At 42.6% G+C, this 21313-nt stretch overlaps 1 protein-coding gene across 3 annotated transcripts in view; it reads right to left on the bottom strand.

The window, feature by feature from the left end:
• The window catches only part of akap12b (A kinase (PRKA) anchor protein 12b), a 65387-nt gene extending 44545 nt beyond the window's left edge, over positions 1–20842 (bottom strand). For all 3 annotated transcript variants that reach the window (XM_079526699.1, XM_079526700.1, XM_079526701.1), the window contains exon 1: positions 20650–20842. In XM_079526699.1, coding sequence (XP_079382825.1) covers positions 20650–20763 — 114 coding nt within the window. In that variant the 5' untranslated portion in view covers positions 20764–20842. The remainder of the gene's footprint in view (positions 1–20649) is intronic.
• Between the last annotated feature and the right edge of the window lie 471 nt (positions 20843–21313).

Raw genomic sequence — 21313 nt, 5'->3', positions numbered from 1 at the left:
AGGTTGGTAATATGCCATGCTGTTGGTCTGCTGTTGCAAAGGTTAGAATCAGCAACCTATTTGAGGTTACTCAATTAACCTCACCAAACCTTCCAAACATTACCTCAGCCCTCAATATTTCATTAGGATGGACAATTTATTCTATGTTAAATTAGCTATTGACAATTATTCTGTGAAATTATCCTGGTGAAAAAAAATAATAATCTCTAGTCGTCACCAAATTACTTTATTTCATTGTATTTATCCCACCTTGTTTATCTCTGTATGCCAGGCATTGTCTATATTTAAATTGTATTTATTTTTTAAAGATAGTTTTTCTGGCTTTTTTGCCTTTATTTGATAGGGTACAGTAATGTGACAGGAAAGGGGGAGAGCTATGGGGGGAAGACATGCAGCAAAGGCCATCGGGCTCGGGACTCGAACCCACGGCACGCCGCCAGGCTGGATTACCGGGCTAGGTGCCTGGACCGCTCAGCTGCGGCCCAGGCCTCAAAGGCATTGTCTTTAACTCATGGTCATGTTCATGACTCCTTTGCCTTTTGCTCTTTACTTGGACTGCTGGGTTCACATTGGCGTCACTTCAGAGGCTTGCTAAGGCAACTGCTGTTAAAACCATTTTACTGTGGTTAGATTGTGGTCCTTATCTGTGACAGCCCGACACGCACGCGAGCACGTCACGCACACGCACACGCACACACACACACACACACACACACACACACACACACACACACACACACACACACACACACACACACACCTAGTACTACTACTACTGTCTACTACTACAATACTAGGAAAAGGGCTCCCTTTGGACATTTGGCCTTTTCCTATGCTACATGAAAGGCACCTGTATCCCCAAACAACATAGCCAGGCCTAGATGTAGTCACTATTCAGTTATTCCCTCGTCCCCCAATAAAAATGCTGAACTACATACTATAGTCCAACCGACATCTGACGGAATGTTGTGTGTGATTGACACTTGTTGTGCTTGTGATATTGCACATCTCTCATCAATGTACCACTTTGAAGAAAGGTACAGTTGGAGGCCATCGATATTGTCCTTTTCTTTTTGCTGAGGTTTGCGTGATCTGCGCAAAAGGACAGTTAACCCATTTTGGGCGGGAACCCCTTTTGGTGTTTTAAACATTGTTATAATTTAGCTATTGAAAAATAGCAGATCTACAAGCTCATAGCGCGCCACCGAGTGGCGCGCTACGAGCTTGTAGGTCTGCTATTTTTGAAAAATCGTGAAAATATTTATTTCAGAAAACTGGAGGATTTAGAAGGATTTTTTAAAATTTTGAGGTCAGGCCTAAATGGGTCAAATGATAAGGGACAATATCGGTGGCACCCAACTGTACTCCATATTTGCAGTCTGTATTGACTGTCATTGCTGTTGTACAGTGGCATCATGTTCAGAAAATAAACAACTGTCTACATATCGTGTCGTCTGTGTCATTGATTACACGTATAATTATATAAAAGCTGCATACGCAACCAGAAAGAGCACAGTTTGTCCAAGCCAGAAATGGTCTGGATCCAGGCAAGCGGTATACAATTCCAGAGCCATTGAGATAGCAGAGTTGCATCCATGAGGCATCAGAAATTCTACGTTTGTGGGCCGACGGAGAAAGGAAATGGCACAACTTTCTCAATGACTCCCTAGTGGTCAAAATATGGGACAAAACTCAACGTAATATGGGACAAAACTCAACGTACCAAAAGTAGCCGGTTGAACGGCCAGACCCATGACCGACTGTTATAATACCGAAATATATACCGGTACCTTACACACTCATGCATATGTACATACACACACGCATATGCATTGCATGCACTCACACATACACAAACAGGCCATACACCACTAGGCTATGGCCATATACCACGAGGCTATGTACTGTAAATACTTTTTACAGTGTATAGATTGTATATTTCTCATTATGCCCTCTTGTTTGACTGTTCATAGTTACACTCACTACTGGGTAGAGATTGTTTATGTACATTTTAATGTATGCATCTGTCTATCCGTTAATAATATTGTTAATATACTGTATCTTATATACTTATCTGTCCTGTGTTTCATAACAGCGGCACTCCCCGGCGGGAACAATTAAAGTCTATCTCTACAATAATTAGAGATTTCCTTCTGGTGACTGGTCCACATAACAAGAGAGCCAGTGACGTCAAAAAACGAATTAGATAACTAAAACATTAACAGGGTAGAAATAAACCAAGAATCAAGCATGTGTGGACTGTGGAAGAGAGGGAGAGAGACCTACAGGTATGCAAGTGTGTACACACCTGCTTGGAGCTATTTTAGGACAGCAGGTCATACCAGGATTTGTTGAACCCTAAATTAATCCATCATTCCCTAACCCTCACCTTTTAACCTCATGTCTATATACCTCACACGATTTGTCTATTTTTCAATCTCTTGTCCCTTCATCTGAACGTCTGCTACACTACAGGCCCCCCATGTTGAACAGCCAAACAAAGACAAACAACAACAACAGCTTGGTTGTAGGAAGACCCCCCACCCCACACACCCCCAACAGGCCTGGATCATCATAATTTGGGTCACGCTGGTCAGAGCTTGACCTCTACACTGGGTTGAAATAATAAACCACCATCCCCCATCCAATTGCTAGTCCTTTTGTCATGAATCTCCTGACACCTCTGGCGTTACCATTTAACTACAGAACCAAACAGAATGTCTGGTTAATCTACAGATATAACAAATTGTGCTCTGATCATCTGTGTCACACAGTGGCAATACACTTTATTATTGTACCTTTCATCTGCCTTCAGTAACAGACAGCTGTGTAATATATAAACACAATACAAATAATATGTCAGTTTGATCTTTTCCTTATAAGGAAACAAAAACCAATCCACACAGACATTGATATGCTTGGAATGGCTCTCTGTTCAACGCAGTTGCACACCAGGCCTTGCACACCAGGCCTTGCACACCAGGCCTTGCACACCAGGCCTTGCACACCAGGCCTTGCACAACACATCACCAGAAGACATTGGATAAATTAGGGGCAGACGTTTACCTGCCAGTTTGTTGTGATTCAATTTGGGTCCCAACAAACAAGGAGGGAAAGGGATGCAGCGTACCAGACAAATGGTTAGTCATGCCATGCTAACAGAGCTTTTCCTCACATGTTGCCATTTGGCTTGAGGTGCTCTCCTTAATACACTTACAGGAGGCATGTGAAAGAAATCAGCTGTGAGAGAAGATCTCATTTCCCCAAACTCCACCCACCTCACCAATGTTATTCTCCTCCTATCTGCAGTCTCACTATTCTGCTTAACAAAGTGGCAGCAGCATGGTTTGGCAAAAAAAAAAGAAGAAAAATATAAAATAAAGAACAAATAAACAATGAATGGCACCTTAAAGATGGAGTGCCACATTTGTTGTATTTTTCCAGTTTTTCCCTTTGTCTATGAGGTGACAGTACTTCATTAGACACCCTGGAGTCGTTTTTATGTGCAATGATGTATTCCCTTTGTATTTAGGGTTTGAGATGAGATGAGATTCAATGTATTGTCAATGTACAGTACAAGTACAGCACAGCGAAAAGTATTTTCGCATCTCACCAATAGTGCAAACATGTCAGTAAGGAGGAGGATACATTAATTATAGTAGTACAGTAGTAACAGTAGATATGGACTGAGCAGTAGTCATGTGTGCGATTGCTGTAGTCCAATGTCCAAAAGATGTTGCCTGGTATAATATTAGTGCAAGACTGTTTCGGATAAAGAGACTTGCAACTAACAAGTAAATCACTGCTAGTTTACACAAAGTGGGGAGACGCAGGGCGTCGCTGTGTACAATGGGTTTGGTACAGACCTGATGATCATGACCTGATGATCATGTTTGAAATGGGTTTGGTACAGACCTGATGATCATGACCTGATGATCATGTGTTAGGGTGGTTTGGTACAGACCTGATGATCATGACCTGATGGTCATGTTTTAGGGTGGTTTGGTACAGACCTGATGATCATGACCTGATGGTCATGTTTTAGGGTGGAAAAAAATCATGGCACTCCATCTGGCACTCCAATTAAAGAGTATCCCGCTAGAGAAGTTGGTAGTCTCACAAAGTGGGTTCCCTAATGAAACTATATTACATTCCCAAACAATATGAGAAGAGAGTTTGCCAAAATCTGCCAATGTGTTGAAAATAATCATAACTAGAAATTCACTCGAGGTGCCAACTTGCGGCCAAGTAGGCCATACATTGCCTACTCGTGCGCAAGCAGAGTGCGCACGTACTGCTACTAACTAATGTCATCATCATCATCATCATTTTTCGACCGTGGTCGAGATCATGGATTTCACAATGCCACGCCAGACTTTCCGGTCCTTCATTGCCATCCCCAGTTCCTGCTTACTGATGCATGTCTAGGACTCCCTAGCGATGACATCAGGGAACGACAGTTTTTTACCTCTAGTCTGCTTTGAGGCAGGATTCCAGAGAAGAAGGGAAGATATAACTTCATCGTCAGCTCTGTAGCAGTGGCTGGCAAACTGTGTTCTTCTGGATCGGACTAGTGAAGAAACACGGGGAAGGTTGCCGTATATTAGATTAGTCGATGGGTGGCTCTTCCAAGACATATTTCAGAAGGGTGTAAGTGCCGTTTCTCTAATTTCTTTGAAAGTGTCCATGTCTCGGAGCCATAGAGTAGAATCGGCTCAACGGTCGTCCTAAATATTTTTACTTTTAACATCTTACTAGGATGACCAAATGTTATGCATGTCATTGCAGGCTGACCAGGCCATACCCTTCCTAGTTTGAAAGTCCTTTTGGGAAGAAGATATATATGAACCAAAATACTAGTCATCAACCTGTTTCAAAGGAGTGTTGTTTAGTGTTTTTATAATGTGGTTATTGACACACACACACACACACACACACACACACACACACACACACACACACACACACAGCGTTCTCTCATTTAATATTACAGCATGGTACGTGAACCTCATTTGTAAATTCAGAAGTAAGCTGTCAAAACTGTGCAGGAGCATCAATTTCAAAGTCAGTTAGGAGACTTGTATGCACTCAGAACGCAACAGAAAACCCTAATGACAACAGATGATGCTTTCTATAATCAAGGTGTTCTTTATTGTTCTTTATGTCTTGTGTATAGGTACATTATTATGTTTGGCTCCTCAGAGTCCTCACACGTCCACACAAATGCTTTGTTTACAAGGAAACAAGGAAGTGAATGGCTGCGTGCATGTTCAAATCATGTCCAGGAGCTCTGTGCAACGGGACTTCGATGTCTCACTATTGACTGATACCTGTCCATTCAAATTCTAGACGGGCCGGCCCCAAAGTTATTAGTGCAGCAGCGCCCGGCAGCCGGAGTTCTCAACAGGCCCGAAAATGAAGGCCCGACCCTACCTGGGCCCTCATCAAACCCTGTACACTGCCCCCGCTGCCACCCTTAGATCTCCATATATGGAGCTGACCTGTTCTGACATTCCATATGTTGATCTAACCTCATCAAACCCTGTACACTCAATCATTTTGGTGTTTTCAGCACCCTCTAGAGGACACATATGCAGAAACAGCGAGATACAGTATACATACCTGTCGCAGCCCCTAGGCTATGGAACACCATCCCCTACTCTATTAGAACCTCCCCCTCCATTAAGTTTTTAAATCCAGGCCCAAAACCCTGTTTTACTCCCAAGCGTTTGATTGTCCGTGATATATTGTTTAGTTTTTGTGTATTTTTTTAACCTATTATTATGATTATTCCAATGATAACTTCAGTTTGCTTATAAATAGTGTTTTTACTGTCTGTATTTTGTTGCACTCCTAGCTCTGGTCCATAGCTCTAAAGCATTTAGAGCTATGTTACCGATGACTTCCGGGGCTCGCATAAATGCAGACCAGCCTCTCGTCTTTAGCGTAAATAGAAATAAGGTTTTTGCTACTCACCAATACAAAGGTGGGTTGTGTCATTAGAAAGCCTACTTTCCTTAGTGGAAGCACTCAGAGCCCCCCCATCACACGTATAAAAGGTACTTTTTGGCCAAAAAGGGATTTGTTTTCCATCGGGAAAAAAAAACTTTTAGTTACTCCACTGCGCCTTCATAGAGAATATTTTTTATACGTGTGGTGCTTCCACTAAGGAAAATAGGCTTTCTAATGACACAACCCGCCTTTGTATTGGTGAGTAGCAAAAACGTTATTTCTATTTACGACGAGCCCCGGAAGTCATTGGTAACATAGCTCTAAATGCAACGGCATTAGAGCTATGGACCAGAGCTATTGCACTCCTATTGTCTGTGCTTGTCATGTGACAGACACAGACAAACACAGACACAGACAGAACAATACTTTTGCACACAGCATAAATAATGACGAGTCAAAACGCCTAATTCAGATCTAGATACAAGACAAGACAAAACCGTTTTAAGCCTGATTCATACTTTGTCATATGACGTGCCGCTCAGCAAAAATAGCCGACCTACAAGCTCGCAACGGTGTGATCTCGTACGCCGGCAATTTTCGGCACACGACACTCTCAAACGAGTATAATGTAATCATTAGAAATTAAATCATAACCATTTGCAGTGGTCTATCTTACCTGTGTAAAGGAAAAAGCAGACTTGCTATTTTTGCTCAGTACTGAGCACCTGACTCCATATACAGTATGTCCCTGATTATCCTGAGAGAGCACTATGCATCATGAGAAACCACTTACAATGTAACTCAATAGAGCAAATGGAATAATGTGCCTTTTCAAAATACCATCAGATTGTATAATAAAATGTTATCTGGTATTTTATTACTTAATATTACAAAACAAACACAAATGCATCATCCAGCACGGTGTGGCTTTGTAAGAAAGAGGAGTTTAGATTGACTTTAATGAAGTCTATGTATGGGTAACCTAACCTTGTAACTAAATTCAACGTTATCCCATTACAAGTTCTATTTCTAGTATTACAATAGCAATCCTGTTTTCTCAGGGTAAATTCATTTCTAATTTAGGAACAAAACACACTCTGCTCTCCTCTAATCCCCACAACTACAAGACATCAGATATCTTTTATTTTATTTATTATTACAACCTCACACAAAACAAACACCCTGCTTGCCTTGCGTACTATTGTCCATAGAGCGTCGCAGTCCCGCCCCCTACCCTGGACCAGGAAATGAATCCCAATGCATTTTTCCCATAGACATTTCCAAAAGTATTTATTTAAAGACGGTTACGCCACGGACAAAGCCAACTCGAGTCGTGACAACTCATGACAACACAAACAATATTTTGGACCAAACAAATAATTACAAAGAAGAAAAACAACAAAAAAAGTGTTGTAACCTGCCGTTTTTTTCTTCTTTCTAATTATTTTTTCGGCCCCAAAAATTGTGTTTGTTGTCATGATTTGTCACGACTCGAGTTGGCTTTGTCCGCGGCGTAAACGTCTTTAAATAAATACTCTCTGAAATGTCTATGAGGAAAATGAACGGAGAATCATTTCCTGGTCCATGGTAGGGGGCGGGACAGCGACGCTCTATAGGACCACAATTTAGCCTTAATGCCTTACTGTACACTTTTGATGATTTTGATGCTAGATTAAAAAATTTAGCTGAGGACCCCCCAGGAAACTCCTCAAGGAACCCTGGGGGTCCCGGACCCTAGTTTGGGAACCACTGCACTACAATACTCCCCCCAGGAGAGCTCTAGTGAAGGGGATGGTGATGTACGACTAGGCGGGTGTTCGATCAATACAGTAAATCTTAGAGACTTTACTGCATCGGAAAGCCACCCCGCCCCTTTATCAGTATCACACGCCAAGCAGCAGCATCACAGACGGTGCAGATGCAATGTTTCAATGATTTGTCCTTCACATACCCAGTTCTCCACCCCCCGCAGGCACTTAAGACCCACACACACAAACACATACACGCATTCACACACGCACACACGCGCGCATACATGCACGTACGCACACGTCGCACACACACGCACAGGCATGAGAATGTACGCATGAATGAACAAAAGACACAAACACATGCACCCATCACCGCACGCACGCACACGTGCACACGCACACACACGTGTGACGTCACACACACGCACACACACATAATTATTCCACCCCACTGACATCATCTTCTGTGCACAGTACAGCAAGTGCTGCATCAGGACCAAATTTGATGAAAAATGGATGTGGGAAAACGGTAGAGGGTGCAGAAAAAGAGCTGAGAGCATGCAAGGTGTGCTATAAATAGAAATGGTGGGAGGGTCCAAGCTGCTAACCTGTTGAAGTTGCAAACACACTGTTTTTTCTTGGTATGCAATGACAATGTTTTTGTATCAGAAGTGATGAGCTCAGTGATTAGTATGTGTGGTGTGTCTAGACAAAATAAGGTATTTCCCATGGAAGCAATGAGTTCAATTCAGCAACAACAACCCACTACGCTGAAATACAAATAAGTTGGCAAAGCTGGCAGACATGTTTCAGTTATACACACGCACGCACGCACGCACGCACGCACGCACGCACGCACGCACGCACGCACGCACGCACGCACGCACGCACGCACACACACACACACAGGGGCGGTCTTAAGGATCGGGAGGCCCCGTTCATGACGTAATCATTTTAATAATTAATAATTATTGTCAGTGTGTATTATCTCACTTCAAAGCATGAACAGCATACAGCACAGCCGAGTAGAAAAATACACAAAAGCAGCTTGATTAAACAAAATTACTGTAAGGTATAACTGGGAGGCAGCATATGCTATACAATGATGCAATCGCAACTCTCTACTGAACTCTGCTAGTGCAGTGAGTGCACACACTGGGAAGTGGGAACAATTACAACCAAACAACACAGGTCAACGTGACATGACAGTGATTATTAGCTGCTACCAACTAGTGGTAAGTGGACGTACAGGATGAGGCCGAATAATTGATAAGGCTGATTGGAAGGCTGCGATGCAATGCAATATTACTACTACTTGGAGTAGTAGTAGTAGTTGGAGGCCCCTGGAGGCTCGAGGCCTGTTTCAATTGAAACATATATAAGGCCGCCACTGCGCACACACACACACACACACACACACGGGATAATCAATGGGGAGCAGGTCATTATTGAGAGAACACTGACAGAGTGATTAGACCCCGGAGCTATCGCTCATATGACTATGACCACCGCTGCCACCGCCGAACGGATAGCGGCGCGGTCTAGATACCGGAAGGTTCCCAGTTCGAACCAGCCGTCCGACACGTTAAAATTACCACCGCTGAAATGCCCTTGAACAAGGCATCAACCACTACGATGAAATGTGTTCTATGAGCAGGGCCTGGCTGGAAACAAGTTCTTGAGCTTAGCCCAGATACCCTGGGTAAATATAGATTTCATTTCATTTCATTTCATTTCATTTCATTTCATGACACTTGACACAACTGTAATTCACTTCTCACCGGGATCCCAAGCAAGAGCCTTCAAAGGCTCCAATACATCCAGAACAGAGCGCTGCTAGGATCCTGATGAGAGCACATCACACCCATACCCATTCTCCACTCACTGAACTGGCTTCCCATCTCCTCTGGCACAGAATACAAAATCTCCCTGTTAACCCACCAATGCAGCTATGTCTACCTTCAGGGACTGCTCAAACCACAGACCTCCACTTGCAGCCTCCACTCTGGGAACACTAACTGCCTCCAAGTCCACCCCACCAAGCTCTGCACCATGGGCGACCGAGCCATTTGCTCAGCTGCCCCTCTGCTGTGGAACTCACTCTGGGAACAGCAGGAAGTTGAAAATGTAGAACCTTCACATGCCCAAAATAGGACCATCAGGTGGAAAGTGGTCTGGCAGTGGATTTTATAAATATTTAACCAATGGAAAGTACTAACAAGTGTAGTTACATAACAACTAACATTGGCATTGGAGCCACTGAAAGTCAAGTCTTTTTTTTCCCATTTCCTGAGAAGTAACAGTTTTTCACATACGATACGCAATGTTGATACTCATAAGAGGATTGTGCAGATTTAGCCTATAAGATTTCATGGCATCTTTATAACTGCATACAGTATAATGTATACCCCTAACCCTGCTACACAAAAACACAGAAAAGAGAAAAACAAGGCATTAAACAAAGACTGTCTACCAGATAGGGACGCACATTTTCCAATCATGATGATTGATTTGGGCAGAGTGGCTGTTAACCTTCCCCAGGGAACTGTGAATATGGCAAACCCTGTTGGCTAGACCAGGACTACTCAATACTGCATCATCACCACAAGACAACGCCTCTCACGGGCCCTCGGCCGGGGGCTCCGTGACTCCTCCACGTTTGAGCTCATTTGGAAGTGAAAATTGGAGGAAATCGATGTTCCTGATTACGAGCATGCAAATTGTGTGCGAGGAAAGACACATAGGAGTGTGGGTGTGTGTGTGTGTGTGTGTGAGTGCGTGTGACTTGTTATGTATGACAAAAATGTAAATATCACAGTGTGGTGGCAAAAAAAAAGTAGTTTTTGCAGGATCACTGTACATTTTTGTGACAGTGTTACAAAGACCTTCTGCAGTCTCCACTGAGTTACATTTTCCTCATGTTACGTGTTTCTCAACACCAAAACTCCACGGAATGTCTAGAATCTCAAGCAGATGAACAACAGAGGTTCAACCACAAGTGCCTCAAACCACAGAGACAACAATGTAAGGATGATCTCTTGAGTAATCTACCCTAGTCTTTAAAAGTCTATACTGTAGCTCTTCATTCCCCATGGATGAAGGTTTAGAGTGGTATGTTTGTTTATCACAGGATTGGAATTGAAGGGATTCTGGTTCCAGTGGGCCTTTTCGGGCAGGTCACCACTTACAGTACAAAGAGCAATGAATGCCTGTTTACTGCAAAACAATGGCAATAGATACTGAAGTATCTACACACTGTGGAGTGGACAAATGGATACGGCACTGTTTAAGTTAGACCCCTGTGTTGTTGTTTTGTGCTCTTATTTCTATTGCTGAAATGTAATAGCAAACAGTAACACACACACACAGGTTCTTCGTATTTGTGTATTTATGATTCCTCTGCTGCCTCGATAATAAACTGAACACAAGTTGGAAGACTCTCAAAGAAACTGTAAACACAAACAAGCCCATTTGTGGAACCCTAACAAGAGAGGAAAAGCGGGTCAAAGATGGATTGACAAAGGATGAATTTTGGCAGTTGCAGATACATAATAATAGCACTGATTACATAACATAATTATGAAAATATTTCTGCGAGAAGCATTTCTGTGAACTCGCCTCAATCAAGGGACCGCTTTGGACATTTTCAACCTAATATCTTCATATAATTGGTCTCCACTGATGCTCATTATAAGATGGCACCATTTCTGTCTAGTCACTCTGACTGACTACTGACTACCTGACTACTAGTGACATGGTCTGTAGGCAAGTTTGGTCATTTCAAACAAGATAAAACGTTTTTTAAATGCCATTGATACAAGACCAAAGGCTTCTATTTCAGCATTCTAAAGTTCCAACTTCCAATAAGAGAAATCTGTAGTTTATATATTATATATATTTTTTAGAAAGCTCTAGCTGCTTTAAGTTTGGAATCCCCATTTTCTTTTCTTTTTTTAAGTTATTTTTGGGGCTTTTTTATGCCTTTATTGATATTGGTAGACAGTAGTGTGACAGGAAATGGGGAGAGAGAGATGGGGTGATGGCACGCAGCAAAGGTCGTCGACTCGTCGGGATTGGGACTCGAACCCGCGACACTGTCAGGCTGGCTGCCTAGGTGCCCGGACCGCTAGGCCGGCCCGGGCCACTAGGCAGGTTTCTGAACTGTCCATAGATCACTAATGAGACACAGAGTGAGTAGACAGAAATGGTACCATCTGTAGTGAGGACCAATAAGGTTGAAAATGGGTTAAGTGCTGATTTAAGAACGTGGTGGGTGGAGACTGGGGGAGTGACAAATCTATGCAAATCTGGGAACTAAATCGTTACCAAGACATTTCTTCACCAATGTGTTTCTAAAGGTGTCTAATAACATGTACTAAAAGTTTGAAATTCAACTCCCGTGGGAAATTGAGTTATTAGCATAATATGCATAATATGCCCATAACATCCTATATAAGGCAAAAAAGTCCAAATTTCATAATTCTTTAAGTAACATGTGACATATGAAACTAGGGTGTTTGCATGATTCTGAATCCATTCCAAGCATTAGTTTTGCACAAAAAACACTCCTTGGGAGGAAAACGGCCACACAAACGTGATGAGGTCAGCACATTTGGTCAACTGGATATGGCCAAATTTAGCCCAAGGAGTGTTTTTTGTGCAAAACTAATGCTTGGAATGGATTCAGAATCATGCAATCACCCTAGTTTCATATGTCACATGCTACTTAAAGAATGATGAAATTTGGACTTTTTTGCCTTATATAGGATGTTATGGGCATATTATGCATATTATGCTAATAACTCAATTTCCCACGGGAGTTGAATTTCAAACTTTTAGTACATGTTATTAGACACCTTTAGAAACACATTGGTGAAGAAATTTCTTGGTAACGATTTAGTTCCCAGATTTGTCAAATACCTGATAAAATGCCCTTACTATCATGGGAGCAGTGCCATGCTTAACTGCACACACGTGCAACGCGCACGCGCACGCATGCACACACACACACACACACACACACACACACACACACACACACACACACACACACACACACACACACACACACACACACACACACACACACACTCTGTCTCTCTCTGTGTGAGAGATCAATACAGTGCAAAAGCTTTAACAAACACTCAACAATTGTTTCAGCAACAACCAGTAGCACTCAGTGTGATACATTGACATAATGGACAATCAAGGTTGGGGACTTTTATCCAGTTACATGGTCGGTACTCGTGCAATTTTGTCCTCAGTGGTTGGTATATTGATCTGAACAATATTGAAGCTTATTTTTAACTTTTCCCAAATTTAAGATACTAGACCGGTGCCCGTGGCGGCTCTACAGCAGTGGCCTACTTGGAACGATGCAAGTTAAAAATGCATGCCCCACCCAGATATCATGCGTTGGAGCCTCTACAGCTGTGCCCGTTGGGCACTGGCCTACTTGGAACGATGCAAGTTGGAATTGCATGCCCCACCCAGATATTATGTCTGTGTCCATGTTATGCCCATATATGGAGCTCTTTGTCAGGCATGCCCAAATATGGAGTCTATGCAGACGTCAGAATGATGTCAGAACAGGCCAGCTCCATATATGGACCCTGGGCAGGGTCCAGAGCCCGGGCAGAGGCCTTTTTGGGGCGGTTCTGGACAACCGTGGGTCCGACCGACTCGACACCGGCCACTGCACCCCCTGCGGTGGTGTGGAACGCTTGTGTCGAATTTGAAGTCGGTGGGGCAAACGGTTCTCGAGTTACGTGGATTACACACAGACAGACGTACAGAGACTTGGTGCATTTATAGTAGGATAGAAGATAGATTTATTACCATTTTTGTCATTGGCTATGTTGCAGTCTCGAGTCTGCACATCGTTTGGGTGTGAGTATGGACCAGTTATTCAAATTCTAATGTATCATCACTTTAATTAAGTGTAATTGGAAGCGATGGAAAGGGGTAGAGATGGGTAAACAAGCTTTTGTTCTTCTTCAGATGCCCAAACACATCCATTATTTTATTGGTAAAGGAATTGGAAGGTGATCTGAGAGATGGGTGACAGACGAGCAGAGGATGGAAAACCAATTAGTAGACTAGCAGTGCCAGGTACTTCCCCTTTCACCTCCGACCAGAGAAGAGAAAATTCAATTATGATGCTTATTTGATTATCTTTGGGGGGATGTTGACCATGAATTAATGGTCAAAGGCAACATTTTTCAGTTAATAACTACTTGAACCCTAGCATCCCTATTCCTATACCACAGACTTCCATCCCTCTAAACAAATTACCTTTGTTGCCTGGCTTTTTTGCCAACATAATTAAGTCATTTACTTTACGCCATCTAAACAAACCCGATTAAACACTGAACAATACTTCCACTGCTTACCAAAACAACATTATTGTCATTGTCACACAACAACTAACAAAAGTTTATATCAGTTTTCAGGTGTTCATTCTGTTACAATTATTATTAAAAAACAACAACAGCTGACTGTTATTCAATCTCTCTGAGGTTGACAGAGAGAAAGGTCTTAAAACACCCATTTTTACATGCTACAGTACACACACACACACACAAACGCATGCACGTGCATGCACGCATGCATGCACACGCACACACGCACACACACACACACACCCTCAAATGTGGGCCTTCTCTGTCATCGGTGTCCTCTTAACATCGGGTAGGAGGCGGGAGTAAGGGAACAATCGGCTGATTCATCAGTCTTTATGTCACCCTGGCAGGTCCCTCTCTCTCTCTCACTTGCTGCCGTCTTCCCCCTCTAGGCTCCTCACCTGTACACTCTTCCCCTGCCCACCCAAAACGCCTCAGCCCCATCTGGGGGCACCATTGGTTCCTTCCTGTTTTGGGCTGGCGCACACGAGGGGCCCCCAGCCTGTTCCCCGTCCCCAGCCTGTTCCCCGTCTCGGGCCCATCCTCAATGGTTCCACTGTTTGACCCTTCTCTCACACACACACACACACACACACACACACACACACACACACACACACACACACACACACACACACACACACACACACACACACACACACACACACACACACACACACACACACACACACACACACACACACACACACACACACACACACACACACACACACACACACACACACACACACACACACACACACACACACACACACACACACACACACACACACACACACACACACACACACACACACACACACACACACACACACACACACACACACACACACACACACACACACACACACACACACACACACACACACACACACACACACACACACACACACACACACACACACACACACACACACACACACACACACACACACACACACACACACACACACACACACACACACACACACACACACACACACACACACACACACACACACACACACACACACACACACACACACACACACACACACACACACACACACACACACACACACACACACACACACACACACACACACACACACACACACACACACACACACACACACACACACACACACACACACACACACACACACACACACACACACACACACACACACACACACACACACACACACACACACACACACACACACACACACACACACACACACACACACACACACACACACACACCTCCCTCTCCCTCCTCCCAGCCCCTTCTACCAGGCCCCCATCACAGCTAAACAGGATAATCAGTGTCATAGCGGTGTCTGATCAGCCGTGGCTCATTATTTAGGAACGTAAGAGCCCTTCATCCCGTGCCCCATTACATTACATAACATGGTGTTAGAGCAAGGGAGTCACCTGGTGCCACTGCTGCTGCTTCTGGTATGGAGCCCAATGTGTGACGCAGGTCAGACCTGAGGACGATTCTACAAATGTCTTCTAAATCCTGACAGTTTTCTGAAAAACCCTATGTTTCGTCGTTCTCAAACTATTCCATGTGATTGGCCGCCGAACCCCATCTGAAAATATGTAGTTCCAGGGACCCCCCAGAAGCAAAGATTTGAGTTAAAAACGTTCGCTCTGAAATAATATATATTCAAAGATTTGTGCCACATTTTCACGATTTTTCAAAAATAGCAGACCTACAAGTTCATAGCACGGCACTTGGTGCCGCGCTATGAGCTTGTAGATCTGCTATTTTTCAATAGCTATAGTATAACATAATGCTTTAAACAGCAAAAGGTTCCCACCCAGAATGGGTTAGGGTCGAGATTGCTGCATCTGCGTGTGATTGCGATTGTTTGTTTCCGAGTCAGTACGGGTGTGTCTGTTAAGGGTTTGTAGAATGTGCAGTTTCCTGATTTAAACAACTGCCTTTGTGGGTGCATAGCAAAAACAATGTATAGGCTCCCACCCAATCAGAGCACGAGAAACGGAAGTGGTCGGGGAAGCGATGGTGGAATGGTGGGAGAGAGAGAGAGAGAGAGAGAGAGAGAGAGAATTTAAGAGATTCAGAACTGATGTGTCTGGGGGATCGAGTATCTCACTGGTACACATACACATTACACACGCACATGCACGTGCGCGGGAGAGAGCAGGCGAGACAGTGTTTTTGGCTGTGGGAATTGTCTGAAGGAGGCACATAGGTACACTCAGCGCTTAAGTTCTGACCTACTTCTGAGCACAATGTGGGGGAAAGAGGGAGATGTGGGGAGCATTAAGGAGGTGTGGATAGGTGGCAGCTACTGGGAGGGAAAATGGTGTTTGTGTATGCAATATTCCAAGATGGATGCTGCTGTATTGTCTGAAGGTACCTGTACACAAGATGTAACAATAAAGTACAACCTTGAACCTTGAACCTAGAAAGGGGTAGAGAGAGCAAAATATTCCTCCATAAAACAGGAGGAGAGGGTGTTTTATTGAACGCATATTAAGCAGGGCGGATGCAGCCCCTTTGTTCCAAGTGCACACACTCCCATTGCCATCCTACACCTGCTCTTTCTATAATTTCTAAACAAAGCAGATCATGTGAAAGATAGAATCCACACATTGTTGATTATTCCACATTTTATATCCACATCAATCACTGAGAGAGGGAGAAGCCTTGAGACAGCTGACACATGGATTGTGCAGAATACAAAGTCAGGAAGCTGTAGGCTATCCCATTAAACATGGACAAGAACAGAATGCTTGTACACTTAATGTTCACCCATTTCAAATCACTTTGATCTTCTACCTTCATGTGAATCAAAAATAACTTCTCCTAACACATTCTCGATAGACAATCTCTGTAGGCACAAGGCGTTTGTGGTTCAGGCCTAGACCTAATTCCCAAATGGTTATTGTAATCACCAGCTAACATCTTGAAACTATATAATAGCCTACTGTGCATGTTGAATGCTTTTTCTTTAAAGATCTAAAAATGAAAAAGAAAAAATGAAGAAATGAAAAAAAGATGTGTGACACTTTTATAGCACAAATACATTCTTAAAATCTTTCTTTTTTGTATTATTTTATAGTTATTATTGTATAGTGTTTGTTCAATAACGGGTCTTCGAGTCTCTCCAGCTCTTTAGTAAACAGAAAATACATTTTCAATTGGGGATACTGATATCATCCAATCAGGAGAGAGATCTCAGGATATAAAACTGAAGCTGATAAATTAAACCCCCCTTAAAATGAGCTAAAAATTTAAAAAATGAAAACAATATTTGTCACACTTTTATAGCACAAATACATTCTTAAAATCTTTATTTTTTGTATTATTTTATCAAAAGTCCAAAGTTCAGACCTTAATTACTTCCTGTCAATCAACGTGACTGATATGTGATTACATCGCCAGATCGGGAACAAAATTATGTCCTCTAGTCGGCACTGCCTGATTTGTTTAGTGAATGACCAGCCCCCATCGCTTTGAATGGCTGAGAAGTCCCTGTTTCACTACGAATGCATCACATGTGATTTTATTCCTTCTACTCTCACATTAACACGACAGTCAGATGACAGATGAGATGATGGCATGCAATCCAAGTAAACATAGGATAGCATCCCAGGTATTAGGCTATAATTAGTGAATGGATTTGCGTTTGGGACATGCTTGGCTTCAGGCAAATTGCCAGAGACAACAGGACAATAGTGATCTGTCAATGTGTATCTCAAAAACGTCCAATGTTTACGACTAACCCCCAGCACACATGTAGAGAATTCCCACATACGCACACGCACATATATACATTCAATCTTAGCATTTCATTGTGTATTAAAGGGGCTGTATTTCTTTGTTAAAATAACCACAATATTGCTCTATATTCCCAATCATTGTATAGTATAGTGTTAGTAGTTAGTGTTAGTATAGTAATGGGTCTTCGAGTCTCTCAAGCTCTTTAGTAAACAGAAAATACATTTTCAATTGGGGATACCGATATCATCCAATCAGGAGAGATCTCAAGATATAAAACTGAAGCTGATACATTAAACCCCCCTTTAAGTTTTATTTTCTGTTCATTAAAGAACAAAAACTCAATGATTACTATCAGACTATAGAACTTTAACAAACTAAAAACTAATACCAGTTTACAGCACCTTTAAGCTCCAAGGAGAATGGTACAGAACTTCGCCAAATCATTCTAAATTATATTTTAAGGAGATTGTTGAATTTGTGAGTAGGTTTCAAATTTGTCTTAGCATAAAAGCAAGATGAACGTATTAAAAACAAGGATTTTGTGTAGTGTCTGGGATGTGTGGTCAATATTCCAACATGAGGCAAATGACACAATATGTTTCTGAAATCCTAGATATGACTACTAATAAACAGAAAACTGAGGCTAGTGGAGGCATTGTGACAAACAACCTGCTACATGGACATCTGGTCAATGGTATAGTAATAGGCTAGCCTCACGGAGCCACACTAATATCACTGTGTGGGGCAATATGCATTGCAAAGGCAGATTGAAGGCTGGCTACATGAGGATAGTAATAGGCCACACCACAGAATAGGCCTACAGGTGGACTGGCAGCTTGAAGCGTTTCATATTCGGCATTCCAATGTTTCTTGTCAGACTCTGTCAGAAAGTGTTGCTACAGTAATACATGCAGCTTAAGCATGCATGGCCTACAAAAACATCCTAAAGCCCTGCAGGTGATGTCAGCCCACAAGAAAACAACTACACTCATGCCAAGCCAGCAGGTGACGACATGAGCAAACAACGTACTGAGAAAAACAAAACAAGAATAGTACTATAGACGAATAACAGTTTAAGTCCACACTAATTATCCATAATGTATAAATGATGGATAAGGGGTCAGGACAACTAGGCCTTTTCATGGAGGGGTCAGAATAAAATTTGGACATAAACTGTTATTCGTCTACTTATTAACAAATGCGCTTTTGAGCAAATGTTAATTAACATTTGGTCAAAAGAGCATTCGTTAATTCTTGTTGTTTTGTTATAATTATAATATATATTATTATAATTCTGTTTGCTATGCTACTGCAGTGAAAGACTCATTTCATGTGACCTCTCTGATGACCTTTCAAAAAGTGCAAAGGCCCACAAAATTTGACCTCTTGGCCATCAATCAACCAATAAAAAAACATCAATAAATCCAATCCATTCGATTAAGGATGAAAACAGCATGTGAGATCATGGACCCTCCCTTACACTCTCAGTGTTCCATATTACACTGTCTCAGAGTTAAATTGGATTTTGCAGTGGCTGCACATGCTCATTAGAGCAAATATTCATTCACACTTCAAAGCTATTCAACAGAGGCAATAATAATCCAAAGTCTGACACTGCTCTGACAAAGGCAGCTTTGCCTAGAAAACAGTTTAGCCATATCGATGATAAAGGCTTTTAAACTGTTCCACATTCAAGAGGTTTCATATATTTCCCATTTGAAACTGTGTAAAATGTAGAATAAGTGCATCTAGCGAGGATGTACACTAGCTGGTAGCCTATCCATTCCTCTCTCAAACATCCATAGCATCATTTCAAGGTAGCTGTAACCCCTGTCTAAAGCAATATGAGTATGAAGAAATATACATTGAATAATAATTTTAGTAATGTTTGTGGTATTTTATATGGGCAAACATTGACAATTCCAAGTTTAACTGTCAGCACTCAGCAGGCTTGTGAAAACCTTCACCACCACAGCAGGTGAATGTGATGTGGACATAAAACAAAACAATGTGTAGGCTATGGGTTAATTTGGCAGTATAAAGATATCTTAATTCGATCCCATATGCAAGTGTCTGTCACAAATAAATATGTCACAAACACACACATTATCAAAACACAGCATCAAAATTGCATACAAAAATAATTCTGCTTATGTGCATTCATTTCACACCATGACAAAAATAATCTGTTTTAAAAGAATTGTTGTGTTCGGGTTCCTCCAGCCCTTGTGAAGCATTTTTTTCTTCCTACCACAATGGGCCCTGGGGCACATTAAACACAAAACCTGTCTGTGTCTGACACACTGCTGAATAACACAGGCGAGGTAAACTATTAGGAACAATCTGGACCAAAGTGGACAGCTGGCGTTTTATGACTGCGGGACTGATTGGAGCAGCTTGGCTGCAGTCTGCATGCAGCCTGCATGGCTGCAGAGTGCAGACATGCACCAACGTCCTGTTATTAGTCAGCAAAAATAACCCCTAAAGTGACGTACAGAAACCGTACATCCCATCGGCAGTGCGCACGGTCCCGCGTCAAAATAATAGTTGAGCCGAGCGGAAGAAAAAAATAACATTCATAAAAGACAGAAACCTAGATCTATGTCAGATGTGGACGAAACAGAGGGAACCTTTACCTCGCTATTTATATGAATGCAAAGCTGCATACAGGTGAAGTGCGCAACACATTAAAGACTGAATGACTGAATGTCCACTGGCCGGTGTGGGAAGAAAAAAAAAGATCCCGGTAAAAACGGAGACATTAAAGGGCATCCATTAACGTTACCTTGACTGGGTCGACGTTGCCTCCCTCCGTCGCATTCACCTCCGCACTCAGCTCTTTGGACGAGGCATCCTCCTGGCTCTTCTCGTCAAGCTGCGTAGAGGTCTCTGCTCCCATTGCGAAAAATCTTCTCTTTGGCAGGGCCAGGGCTCCTTATTTTAAGGACGGGAGGGGGGGACAACAAGGCAAAAATACACCCGAGGTAATAACTGTGAACAAGTGTGAAGTCGTTCAAAAACGGCAACTATATCCCAGCGTCGAAAATGCACCCAATGGCCGCTCCGGGTTAGGGTGGCTCTGTCTGAAGTGATAAACCGCGATTGCTTGCTGGCAAAGTCTTTCAGGACCCCCTCCTCTCACTCTGTACAATATCACACACAGACCGCCAGCTAGTGCGCCTCGGCACGCCTTGCAGCATCACAGCAAACACACCGTAGGCTACTGGAGGAGGGGTGTACAAATTCAACTTTGTGGTATTTAGTTTGTAATTGCATCTTCTGCAGACATTTTTTTCAATACTGCAAAATTAAGTTAGGACTTTGAACAACAAGACGTCAGTTACCACGTGTCATTTGAGTATTTGTGTTTATAAGATAACTCATTTTCTTTCAACATCATTTGAACACAAGTGGTCATGATAATCCTCCTCTGGCTCCTCACACACACC

This window comes from Electrona antarctica (assembly GCF_951216825.1).
Source record: "Electrona antarctica genome assembly, chromosome: 17".
NCBI classification, from domain to species: domain Eukaryota; kingdom Metazoa; phylum Chordata; class Actinopteri; order Myctophiformes; family Myctophidae; genus Electrona; species Electrona antarctica.
This window is presented reverse-complemented; position numbering and strand designations above follow the sequence as displayed.